Source organism: Oryctolagus cuniculus, chromosome 11 (genome assembly GCF_051225735.1).
Source record: "Oryctolagus cuniculus isolate XC-2025 breed Fujian yellow rabbit chromosome 11, ASM5122573v1, whole genome shotgun sequence".
NCBI lineage: Eukaryota > Metazoa > Chordata > Mammalia > Lagomorpha > Leporidae > Oryctolagus > Oryctolagus cuniculus.
The window spans coordinates 32680871-32694549 of record NC_142877.1 but is presented as its reverse complement, the minus strand read 5'-3'; the positions used below and the strand labels follow the sequence as shown (position 1 = coordinate 32694549).

The following is a 13679-nucleotide window of genomic DNA, read 5'->3' as shown; positions in this document are numbered from 1 at the left end:
AAGTGTCACATAATCATCATGTGATTTGGCTGTGCATATGCCTAATGTGATTAGAAACTATTGCACATGAAATATCGCTATTGAGCCATATGTATGATAGCTCTGGGATGTCACCTCCTGATTCTGCCAGGCAAACTGAGGATGTTGTACTGTCCATGTACCAGCAGTAGATTAATTACAGAAGGAGAAAGTGTTCTCCAGGCCAGACCTGCCAATAAAATTACCCCACATATACCAGACGCAGAGTTACCAAGCACTCTGTCTTTAAAAAGAAATAATAATAATAATAATAATAAGGAAAAGTCCCTGACATAGTCTTATGCCTTGCCAAATGCATCAGAAAACAGATGATTTTAAATTTCCCTTAAAGGGAATTTGTACAATTGTTTACATTGTCTCTCTCCTTTGACTCCTTTTATTTAAAAATTTTTATATCATTACTTTTATTCATTTGAAAAGCAGAGAGAGAGAAAGAGAGAGAGAGAGATTTAGAGAGATCTCCCATCCTCTGATTGACTCTCCAAATGTCTGCAACGGCCAGGGCTGGGCCAGGAGGAAGCCAGGAACCTAGAACTCTATCTGGGTTTCCTACATGGGTGGCAGGGATAAAGCAACTTGAGCCATCACCTACTGCCTCCCAGAATGTGCATTAACAAGAAGCCGGAGTTGGGAGTGGAGCCAGGACTCAAATCCAGGCACTCCGATATGGGATACAGACATCCCAGGCAGGGTCTTAAGTTTTAACTGCTGTGCCAAATACCCACCTTTTTTGTAGACTTCCTGAAATAGTTTCCCATCATCTAGACTCCTTACAAGAAACATTCTTCATTATTTCTCCTTGGCCATTTGAAAAGGAGTTTTCTATTCCTTTTCCTTCACATCTTAATTCTACCTCTACTAATAATAACAAATAATAATAATAATAATAATAAATATTACAGTAAGGGTTTTTGTTTGTTTTTCACATTTTAAGAAACACTTTCTTGCTCTGGAAAGCAAAATACATTTCACAGAGGAATGGAAACAGATGGGGGAGATGGCACTGTTGTTAATTCTGGCTGGTACCTTGTGCTCCTCCAGCACTGGGGCCACTCAGGGAGGAGCTGGAAGGTTGATTTTCTTTCCCCCTTTTTCCTTTCTTTGCTCCTGGGCTCCTGCCCAGATGACGTGAACGACCATGAAACAAAGACCCCTTTCAGCTGCTGTTGTACACAGGAGTGGCCACAGTTCCCCAGTTTGTCACATCTCTGGGCTGAAGATGATCACAAAATGAGCAATATAACCAGGTTAGAGGGAACCCTAGTAACATCCCCAGCTGGGTGCAAAGAAACTGTCATTGTTTGTCCTAGGGAACGTCAAGGTAGTCAGTGCCTTCTGGTCATCTCTTCTGCAGCCCACATTCAGCTCTTGCAGGCAGGGTACTCAAATAGGAGTCCAGACTTCCCCTTGAGGCCACATGTGCCCCAAAAGCTCATCTGTTAAAGCCTGATAGGAAATCGTTTTCTTTCCGCAACTGACCTGACTCATGGAAGGTGAAGCCTGGCTTTTCAAAAGTGAGGTTTGGCAGGCAGGGGAGACAGGAAATCCAGAGGAGAATGAGTCGGTAAAGCAGTGGCTCCTTCCAGCCCTTGCTACTTCCTCTGCCTGGCTGGGGGGAGGGTCCCACTCTTGGCATCTGGGAGCAGCAAGAGTTCAAGGCTTTGGTAATCTCTGCTTGGTCTATATGCAAAACACATGTATGTTTGTGCATAAAAAATGGCATAGAAGTTCCTGAAACTGAGAGAAGTAAGGCAAATACTTATCTGCTCTAGAAAGAAGCAAGGAATGAAGACAGTTAATCAGACTGACTCCCAAGGCTTTTAGGTGTGGCTTTTTTTCTTTTATTCCTAAGATAAATTTATTGATTGATTTTTAAAGGTAGAGTGACAGAGAGAGAAGGGGGGAGAGAGAGAGGTCTTCCATTCATTGATTCACTCCCCAAATGGATGTAACCACCAGGGTTGAGACAGGCCAAACAAGGTGCCCAGAACCCCTACTGGGTCCCTTATATGGATGGCAGGGGTTCAAATACTTGGGCCATTGTCTGCTGCCTTCCCAGGTGCATCATCAGGGAGCTGGATAGCAAATGGAATAGCCAGGACTTGAACCACTGCTTGATACAAGATGATGGTGTTGCAGGTAGTGGCTATAAACCTGGCTCCAGAGAACTTTTGCTTTCTTTATAACTCCATAGAGATGCTCACATACCCTGTTCAGATTCTCATCTTTAGTGCAGTGCCAGGGAAGTTTAAAGAGAGAAAAAGCAATTTCTGATCTTGACTAAGATCAAAGTATATCATGTTATCTAGCCTTTCTGTGATTTGCCTAGTGATGTTATAAACCGCAAAGTGATTAGTCACAGCATATAGAAGAGGTCATACAAAGACAGAGTAGACCTTCACCATCTTCCTAGGTCTCTCTTGATGAAAGTGGTCTGTTGGACTCTATGTGAGCTGACCTTCACTACTTCTCTGCCTCACATCCAAGCACTCACAATCTCCCTATTCTGCCTGGCCACTCTGCTTCCCTGCCAGCCATGGTGAAACCACAGAGACTTAACACCTGCTGTTTCCTCTGACCATGATATTCCTCCCCCCTCCCCAAATCAGTACACCACTAACTACTTTTCATTAGGGATTAATCTACATGTCTCCACATTGGGAAAGCACAATAAAAATTGATGGTAGAGAATAGGATAAATATGCCTTTGATCAAGGGGGAGGAAAGCGGGGAGATTGATGGAAGACTTGGCACATGATCCAGTAGCATCTCAATTTTTTAGTCAGGTAAAGTTCCACATTGAGAAGTGTGGTAGGTCACGATTGTCCATGTACTAATGTCTGGATACTTTGCATGGCAAAATAGGCTTTGTAGATATGATTAAGCTAACGATCCAGAGGTGGGGGAAATTATCCTGTTTTATTCCACAAGGTTTGATTCAATTAAAAATGCCTTTAAAAGAGAGAAGCAGGAGTGTCAGAATCAGGGCAGATCAGATGATAGAAACAGAGGTTGGAGAGACAAAGCCAGGAGCCTGAGAAATTGACAGTCTTCAGAGGTTGGAAAAGGGAAAGAAATTGATCCTCCCTTAGCAACTCCAAATGGAATTCAGCCTTGTAGACACCTTGAGTTTAGTTCAGGAAGACTCATGTTGGGCTTCTGGCCTTAAGAACTATGATATAATATACGTATTTTTGATTTTAAACCTCCACATTTGTGGTTATTTGTTATAACAGCAAAAAAAGAAACAGAGATAATAACGTTGCTCTACTAATTCCTCCTTAACATAGCTTCTCATTGAGGCCAACCCTGATTACAATATTTACAATTTCAGTTTCAGCTTCTGCCAGTTCACTTCCCTCTGATCTGCTCCACTGTTTTCTTTATTTTATATAGTTCTTATTTTTAACAACTCCAATTTTCTTATTGATTATAATTATCCTGGGCAGATATTTTGTTTCATTTTCTGGTATATCCTAAATATCTAAAACCTTGGCAAATAGTAAGTGCTCAATCTGTAATTGTTGAATTAATCAATAAAAATTCACCACAACATGTGAGATCTTCTCAATGTAAGGTGACTAGTAAGAAGTTGAACCAGGATTTGAACTGAAACTTAAAATTCATTGTCTGAACCTTTGTTCTTACTGACTGGATACATTGATGAAGAAATTGTCATGTTTGATCTCAACTTAAGTGTTTTCCTAAACAAAGAATTGAAGGCTGGTTATCCATATACTAATCCCTATATAGACTCTAAACGTCTCTCTCAATCTTTTTCTCTTCATATTGTGTTGTACTAGTTGTTTTTATTTTATTTTATTTCCCAGTGTAGGTAACTGACTATCTTTATTATAAAATTATAAATATTTATAGCAAACAATATTAAATATTAATAACATTTTTAGTGTTACTATTCTTTATTTAATAATGTTTTGCTTTATTTAGTAGTTATTACTATTTTTATGTTGCTGACTTCTTAAAAACTAAATCAATTCTGTATTAGATTATAAAGGGCCATTCTAGGCATGAGTACCTTGTAATGAAGAAGTTCTCTTTCCTTTTAGTCATTAAACAGATTGAGATTCTAATAATTAAGTCCTAAGTAATAATGTTATTATTTTGATGCTGCCCTTTTTTTCTTCCTTACGAAATGGAAATCTTTGGTTATCAGAAGTTTCTTTAAGTGTTTTTTGTATAAATGTCATAATCTGAATAAAAATAGCATTCAAGGAGGTTTCTTTCGGAGCCACTGGTAAAACACTCCATCGTGGGTCTCTGTCAAGATATCTGAAAACTTTTTCTTGGCTTCTGGTTGTGAACAAAGTTTTAGAGTAACAACAAGGCTTCATTGTGCACTGAAGTTTCTGTAAGGCAACATTCATTCAAGTGTTGATCTGCATTTCGCCGTCCAAGAATAACAACAGTTATTTATATAATTTTATCCATGTTTCTGTTTTTTCCTATCCATTTCACCCTTTCACCTCACCCCTGCTGAAACACTGTGGCTTGTTTGGGATGGGGGTGGGTGCCATGTAGGGTATAGATGCATACAGATGTTTTTCTTTTTCCTGTTTCCCCCCCACCCATACCCCACCCAGGTTTTGCGAGGGATAGAAAGACTAGACTTTTTCTTATTATTATTCTTACTTAAAAGTTTGGAATTTGATATCATTTATTAGAAATAGAGTAGGTCTCCATAATAAGGATATGTTTATTTAACAAAAGTTTGGCTTCATTCATTCAAGTTAGAGTAACCATGAAAGGACAAATTCTATGATAAAATGTAGAGCCATAAGTGATTTGATAAAATCAAAATATTCCAGCATTTCAGCTTAAATCTCTACCTAAGTCCAATAATGATGTAAGTACCTATATAACTTTCATGGTGCTGGAATTTCTATGATCTTTAATGGGCATCTGAGTCCATGAGACTGTAGGACTCACTATCCAATCATTGTTGAGAAAACTTTGCCAAGGGATTGAATCAAGTTACATGGAATATGAATGTTCATGGCCTTATGATAATGTTTGCCACTTAAGTTATACAACCAATCATCTTAGCTGAAATACACTATAATGTAAAAAGCTTTAAACATAGTTTTGTATTAAGGGAAAGTGTAATTTTGTTAAAAATAAAAATAGTGTGATAAGAGGCTTCTGGGCCTATATAAATGTCTTTTATAGTCATAGGTCCAAGGTCTCTTCTATGTTTAGTTGCAGAGCTTGTAGAAGGGAAGAAAGAGCTAGCAATAAGCCAGAGAGATCAATATAAAGCTGAACTTTTGCCCCAAAGGAAGATTGGCAGGCAGGGTTATTTATAATGTATGTGGAATTGCAAGGTGAATCTAGATCACTGTCATGATTCCAAAACAGCCTTTTAGGAAATGACATTCACAGCTGGATTTTGGGAGGTGGGCCACAGAGTCACATGGATGGTGCCATTGTGTACCAAAATGGCCATCCTTGCAGCTAGTGCTCAGAGATGCAATCATAAAAGACTTTGCCTTTATTTGGGGAAACTGCCAAAATCTAGTAAGCATATTAGGAAATTAGTACAAAAGAAAAGATTTCAGGCCTAGGGTGATCCAGCAGCAAAATCTTGGCAGTGAGTTAGAGAAATACTGGTCTAAATGGGGACAATACAATTAGACATAGGAGAAGGCAGCAACTTAGTGGTGTTTTGTCTCAGTTTGGATTCATCTAGAATCAGACCATGAGCCAGTTATTTAAGGGTGAGAAGTTCATTTGGTAAGTGAAGGAAGCATTGGTAGTAGAAGTAGGGACATGGTACAAGGCAGAAAATGCAGCAAATAAAATGCAGGTTTTTTAAGACAACTACAATTATAGGCAAATGAAACTTAATGCTGCTTGGAAAATCTTAGAGCTTATGTTGAATTCATCTCACAGTTTAGCTAGAGGCGAGGTGCTGGGATATTTATACTTCAACATCCCTGACACTTCCAAGTCTGCTGTGCTGCTTATGTGGGTGGTGACACAGACCCCAAGATCAAGAAAGACCAACAGGCAAAGAGATGAAGGATTGATAAGTGGAAAGCTCATACCCTTGTAAAAGTCATCTGGAAGATTAGGGAAATTCGAGTAAGTACACAAAGCAGACAGAACAACTCCATGGAGGAGGTAAAGGCAGGAGTTGATGGTTTAGCTGCTAGGGAACACTTCCCATTTCTTCCCTTGCTTGCTAACACCATTGCTATAATAACAGGGCGGGAAAAAGAGTCTATAGTGACATTAGACAGAAGGTGTTAACACATGTTATTGCAGTTCCAACCTGCTTTAGAATTTTATCCAAGAACATTGGAAGGCTTCCTGAGGTCAGTTAGGATAGTCTGAATGGAAATGATATCTGGGCCGCCGCCATGGCTCAATAGGCTAATCCTCCACCTAACGGCGCCGGCACACCAGTTTCTAGTCCTGGTCAGGGCGCCGGATTCTGTCCCGGTTGCCCCTCTTCCAGGCCAGCCCTCTGCTGTGGCCCGGGAAGGCAGTGGAAGATGGCCCAAGTCCTTGGGCCCTGCACCCCATGGGAGACCAGGAGAAGCACCTGGCTCCTGGCTTCGGATCAACGCGGTGCACCGGCTGCGGCGGCCATTGGAGGGTGAACCAACGGCAAAGGAAGACGTTTCTCTCTGTCTCTCTCTCTCACTATCCACTCTGCCTGTCAAAAAAAAAAAAAAAAAAAAAAAAAAAAAAAAAAAAAGAAAGAAAAGAAAAAGAAATGATATCTGGATAGTGAGAATATAATTAGAAGTTAAGAGACTCAGGTTGGAGCCCAAATGTTACCATGAACCAGTTTTTTCCCCATGGTGGGACATCTTGTTCTATACTTCTGTTTTAAATTTCTAAGTAAAATGAGAATCATGGCATATTAATTTTACTTTCTTGGGGCTGGCTCTGTGGTGCAGCAGGTTAAAGCCCTGGCCTGAAGCGCCAGAGTCCCATATGGGCGCCGGTTCTAGTCCCAGCTGCTCCTCTTCCTATCCAGCTCTTTGCTATGGCCTGGGAAAGCAGTAGAAGACAGCCCAAGTCCTTGGGCCCCTGCATCCATGTGGGAGACTTGAAAGAAGCTCCTGGCTCCTGGCTCCTGGCTTTGGATTGGCACAGCTCTGGCCATTTCGGCCAATTGGGGAGTGAACTAGCAGATGGAAGACCTCTCTCTCTGTCTCTACCTCTCTCTGTAACTCTGTCTTTTAAATAAAAAAAAATTACTTTCTAAAAGATATTTAAGGAAAAATTATGATAATATTGGCATTGGAAAGCCCCGTTTAAATTATTAAGTGCCATGGAAATGTTTTTTGTTATATTTCATTCTCATTGATGGCCTAAAATAGCATCAAGTCTATTGTCCAAATCCAGAAACTAGCTTAAAAAGAAGATATTCTAACATGCCCACATATTTTCCTTGAAATGCATTTTTTTTTATAAACACAGTCTAAGATGTAAACTAAACATTAGTGGTCAATTAAAATCATAAGGCTGTCACATTTAGCCTGAAACCCTACATTAAAACATTGGATATGTGCATGTAACCAACCTATAGATGGTTGAGGAGAGAAGTGCCAATTATTATCAAAAGGGTAACTTTTCTCATCTAATCAATCATTGTAAAGATATGTCTAACTGAGAAATTTCTCATTTTATGTGTCTTATTGTTTCAGACTGAAAAATTTTGAAACCAATGATTTAGCATTTTCTCCTAAGGAAAATTTTGGAGATACCAATGGACTTGCTGCATATGTGGCTAAAGCAATAGATCCATCTATCAGCTGGGAAGATATCAAATGGCTGAGAGGACTGACATCACTGCCAATTGTTGCGAAGGGCATTTTGAGAGGTTTGTTCATTTCTTTACTTGTGTCCATATGGATTTTATTATCATTTGTAAATAGGGTCATGATATAGTCTTATTTAATTTTATTTATTTATTTAAGAGGTAGAGTTACAGATAGAGAGAGGGAGAGACAGAGAGAAAGATCTTTGCATCTGCTTGTTAACAACCCAAATGGTCCTAATGGCCAGAGCTGGGCTGATCTGAAGCCAGGAGCCAGGAACTTCGTCCAGTTCTCCCACACAGGTGCAGGAACCCAAGCACTTGGGCCATCTTCCACTGATATCTTAGGCCATAGCATAGAGCTGGATCAGAAAAGGAGCAGCTGGGGTATGAACCAGTGCCCATATGGGATGCCCACATCACAAGTTGGGGCTTAGCCTACTCCACCACAGTGCCAGTCCCCATCGCATTATAATTTTAACATATTTATTTGAGAGGACGAGGACAGACAGATAGACACACACACACACAAACACACACATACATACATACATACACCGAGACAGGCAAAGAGCTCCCATATGCTGGTTCATTCCACGGTGTCTGCAGTGGTTCCCTGGCTGGGACCAAAATTGGGACCTGGGAGCTCAATGCAGGTATCTCACGTGGGTGGCAGGGAGACAACTACTGGAGCCATGGTCTAACACCTTCCAGAATGCATATTAGCTTGAAACTGGAATCAGCAGCAGAACAAGGATGTGAACCCAAGTTCTCCAACATAGAAGGTAGGCATCTTAACCACCATACCAAATACTCACTCTTGGTCATGACATTCTTAAGGGAAAGCAGCTAGCTAATCAGGAAAAATTAACATGGAAATAAGACATCCTAACCCTCAATTCTCTCTTTTGATGTTAGTGAGTAACTTTCTTCTCATTCTCAGGTAATATACTGAAGTAGAAGCATGCTCTCATAAGTAGAGAGTAATCTTTTTCAAAGTACTGGGATATCATTGCCTTATTTTGGAGCTGTTACTAACACATGGAGCTTAGCAAAATCTTGGTAGAACATCATTAATTCACTGTTTTGCTGGAAAGCTACAAACAGTTGCTCTCAGAGCAAAGAAAACCTCAAAGAATGGTAATATGAGAGTCAGACTGGTTTTTAGAGCATTTTCTCTTTTACTGTTATTCCTTCCAAGTACAAATTGTTATGACTAATGTCTTTAGTTTGGTAAAACCCACATCGTATCTCTGTAGAGAATGGTTGACTAGGACAGTAAAATCCTCAACTACCAAGCTGTGAGTATTACAGAACTTTTCCTCGGCATCTGCCTGTCCTCGAATCCCACAGGGAGATACCAATGACTATAATAATTTTGGAGTGTAAATGTGTTCACCCACAAAAATGTTTTCCTGCCTTTGAAAATATATTTTCTTAAGTATGGTTATATAAGTAACTGCCAAAAACATTTTTTAAACTGAAATGTTTGAGTAATTCTCTCTGGCAGGAGAGAATCTATAATTTATCTGAAGTCCAACAATGACTTAGAATCAAGGCTTCTTTACAGGTTTTAGTCGAATGTACATGAGTCATAATCTGTGCTTTTGAAAAATATTATATACTATTTCCTATTAACCATCATCCTAGTGGAAAACTACTGAAAACTGTAGTTCAGTGAACATATCCTGATTTACACATACTTTTAAACACGTTTCACTCACCTTACTTGCATCCACATCCTATTCCATGATTGTCAGTGCAGCTGCCTGTGGCCACATGCAAATGTCTCTACAAAAGATTGTTAACCTGAAGGTTCCGTGCCATTCATTCACTCATTCATTCATCCATCCATTCTCTTATTCACTCAGTCACTCCTGCATTTCAAAGACATTTATTCTGCTTACTGTGTTATGAAATTGTTATAAAAAGTAACTTACGGTCCTTTCCAAAGAGCAGCCTGCTCCTATAGGAGACAGACATATAGACAAGCAATTTCAGTACAATAAAATATCAATGATGTTGAGATAGAAATCTATGTCATATAAAAGCGTAGGTTAGAAAATGGGTTAGCAATGACAAAAAACAAAAAGTAGAAAAGGTTTTATTCCAGAATAAAATATGATGCTTGAGTTTTATGATGATATCAAGTCAATAGACTACATTTCAAACTGAAATCCCGATAGAATGAACCAGCTATGAGTAATGATTTCTACAATATGTAAACTATGGTAGAGAATGTAGATGTTAAGGTGGTTAAGAACTGCTGATGTGGGCCGGCGCTGTGGCTCACTTGGTTAATCCTCCGCCTGAGGCACCAGCATCCCATATGGGCACCGGGGTCTAGTCCCGGTTGCTCCTCTTCCAGTCCAGCTCTCTGCTGTGGCCCAGGAGGGCAGTGGAGGATGGCCCAAGGCTTGGGTGCCTGCACCTGCATGGGAGACCAGGAGGAAGCACCTGGCTCTTGGCTTCAGATCGGCTCAGCGCTGGCAGTAGTGGCCATTTGGGGAGTGAACCAATGGAAGGAAGACCTTTTTCCCTGTCTCTCTCACTGTCATCTATAATTCTACCTGACAAATAAATAAATAAATAAATAAAATAACTGCTGATGTATCTTGATCATGTCAGCAGTCTCATCACATTAGCATTTTAGAAAATCATATTTTATAAAAAAAATCATATTTTATACAATGGACATAATATATATAGTGGTGGCAAAAGTGTTATTGGAGAGGATGTTGTGGAACTGTTTACCCAGGTAAGAGATGAGTGTAGGTGACAGGTGTTGGGAAGCTTTTTTTTACTGCCCACGGCCATTTGGATATTTATAAAATAATTCACAGGCCATACCGAATTATTCACTTAAAAATTAGCCTGCTATAGAGTTACTGAATTTTGAGTCCCACCTGCAGTTGCCTTGGGAGGGCCAGACCAGATGATTTCCTGGGCCTCATATGGCTTGTGGAGCAGACGTTCCATACTCCTGCCAGAGTAATGACAGAGAGGGGACTGAGAAGATATGACTAAAGTACAGTTAACCATTGTCATGGCCCAGGGCAGCTAGCTTGAAAACACTAAGGAAAAATAAAATTCTAATCTAGTCTCAAATTTTCTCAGTTAAATAGGGAACTAATAGAAGAATGAGATTATATCATTTGTAAACCAACTTTTTGATTTAGGATTCCCAATTCATATCATTTTCTGCAATTTCATCACCTAGGTTATGATGCAAATCCACTTAATTAGATTTGTTATCATGTGTGAAAATGTATAAATAAGCATATGTGATATTGAAAAATCCAGTGGCTTCTAGATTTTCAATCTGTAATAATTTGACCTTGTACTCTGTCACCACCGCTTTTCTTTATTTCTGAGTCATATGTATAATATGCCTTGTTTCTACATGTTTTCATAAAGTTTAGCACATAGAGAATAACTCCAATGTTTGTTGGGCAAAATCCTCAGTGAAAATTATATGAGTCTATATAATTAAAGAGAGCTCCAAAAGCAAAAGAGGGTTAGGGCATTTGACATTTGAAAGGAACTGACTTATTTATTCATGTGCAGTTTACATTGACCAGCTTTCTGTAACTATCTGTTTTATTTATTTAACAAACAAGAATCATCTCTATGACAACAACTCACTCAAGTAGCACATATGCTCAATCTGGATGGGGGGAAGTGGTGGGAAATTCAGTGCTGGGAAATTCAGTTCTTAATATTTCACAAGTCTTCATTCAGAAGTCACATGGATTGAATGAAAGGCATCTATCCTCTTTCATTTTCCTTTTACCAGAAAGTGCAGATTATGTTTGCAGGACCATGAAATCATGAGCAACTGGAAAGGTCTAGATGAAACATCCCACCCTTACAACCATTTTAAGACTTACATTTTAATGAATGCAAACTGGAATGCAATATGTAATCTCTTGGTGTGGTTAGGCTCTGCCCTAGGAGAATGTCAACACAAGCTCCAAACATGTCCTTCAGACAGAATTTGGTCGTTGTCATAACTCATGCTAATGAACAGATAAGTTTCATGCATTAAAGAATAATGCTTGTTAAAGTTTCCTTTTTCCTTTTCCTCCCCTCCCCTCCCCTCCCCTCCCCTCTCCTCCCCTCCCCTCCCCTCCCCTCCCCTTCCCTTCCCTTCCCTTCCCTTCCCTTCCCTTCCCTTCCCTTCCCTTCCCTTCCCTTCCCTTCCCTTCCCTCTTTCTTCTCTTCTCTTCCCTCCTTCCCTCCCTCCCTCCCTCCCTTCCTCCTTCCTTTTTTCTCCTTTCTTTCAGCTGAAGCTGTCTTATATCCATTATGATTTTTTGTTTCAGAGAAACTGTTTTCTAATTAGTTCTTTTCATATGCACATTTCTTCAAACATTCTCAAAGAATATTTACTCATAGTTTGTGAATTATGTTCAAAATTGCCACCATGTGGAGAAGACTTCAAAAAGCTCATGGAAAATGGATCTAAAAGATAGATTTATTTTGATGTAAAATATCGAAATCCATGCCTAGCTATTTCAGAATATATGTTCTCATAAACTCTTTGAAAATCCCTCATAGTTAGGGTATAGTTACTAAACACCTCTAAGCCAGTACTTTTTTATTTTATTTTATTTTTTTATTTTTTGACAGGCAGAGAGGACAGTGAGAGAGAGAGAGAGACAGAGAGAAAGGTCTTCCTTTGCCGTTGGTTCACCCTCCAATGGCCGCCGCGGCCGGCGCTCTGTGGCCGGCACACCGCGCTGATCCGATGGCAGGAGCCAGGTACTTATCCTGGTCTCCCATGGGGTGCAGGACCCAAGCACTTGGGCCATCCTCCACTGCCTTCCCGGGCCACAGCAGAGAGCTGGCCTGGAAGAGGGGCAACCGGGACAGAATCCAGCGCCCCGACCGGTACTAGAACCCAGTTTGCTGGCACCACAAGGCGGAGGATTAGCCTAGTGAGCTGTGGCACTGGCATAAGCCAGTACTTTTGAGAGAGCCCTGAGTTGAAAGATCCCAGAGCATAAGGGTAAATCCTGAATACTTACATTTGGCCTTGATATTTTTAGATCAACTATGGGAGTAATGTATTAATAAAGTAGCAAATAGTGTTATTGCCTATTGTGTTTCCCAAACAATCAGTGCCTTCTCAGATTAACAAATACAGAATGTCACACTAGTAAACTCTAAGGATTAATGAAAAGAAAAAATGCATGAATATTTTGTCAAGTCATAACATTTTGACTTTCTCCTTAAGACAAAGAAAGCAATATATGTGAAACTGACATCTTCAGATTTGATTATTATTTATAGCCCCCATCTATATTCCTGAGGAACAGTGGTCTTTACACTTTCTACTTGTTGAATCCTTTATTTGGTGAAAGATTAAGCTTCTGACTATAAAGTAAATTGAAAGTATATTATCACAAAAAATAAAAAGAATATTAAAGGAAGAAGGAAGGAATGTAGGAATGAGGGAGGGAAGGAAGTATTGTTATATTCTCTTTTTTTAAGATTTACTTATTTATTTGAAAGTCAGAGTTACACAGAGGGAGGAGAGGCAGAGAGAAAGAGAGAGAGAGAGAGAGAGAGAGTGAGAGAGGTTTTCCATTCACTGGTTCACTCCCCAATTGGCTGCAATGGCAAGAAGAGCTGTGCCAATCCAAAGCCAGGAGCCAGAAGCTGCTTCCTGGCCTCCCATGCGGGTGCAGGGGCCTAAGGACTTGGACCTTCTTTTGCTGCTTTCCCAGGCCATAGTAGAGAGCTGAATCGGAAGTATAGCAACTGGGACTCAAACTGACACCCATGTGGGATGCTGGCACTGCAAGAATTGGCTTTACCTACTAGGCCACAGGGCCGGCCCCTT

At 40.0% G+C, this 13679-nt stretch overlaps 1 protein-coding gene across 2 annotated transcripts in view; it reads left to right on the top strand.

The window, feature by feature from the left end:
- Nucleotides 1–13679, top strand: part of HAO1 (hydroxyacid oxidase 1) — a 60577-nt gene that overhangs the window by 29526 nt on the left and 17372 nt on the right. For both annotated transcript variants that reach the window (XM_089307269.1, XM_089307270.1), the window contains exon 4: nt 7719–7894. In XM_089307269.1, coding sequence (XP_089163395.1) covers nt 7719–7894 — 176 coding nt within the window. The remainder of the gene's footprint in view (nt 1–7718; nt 7895–13679) is intronic.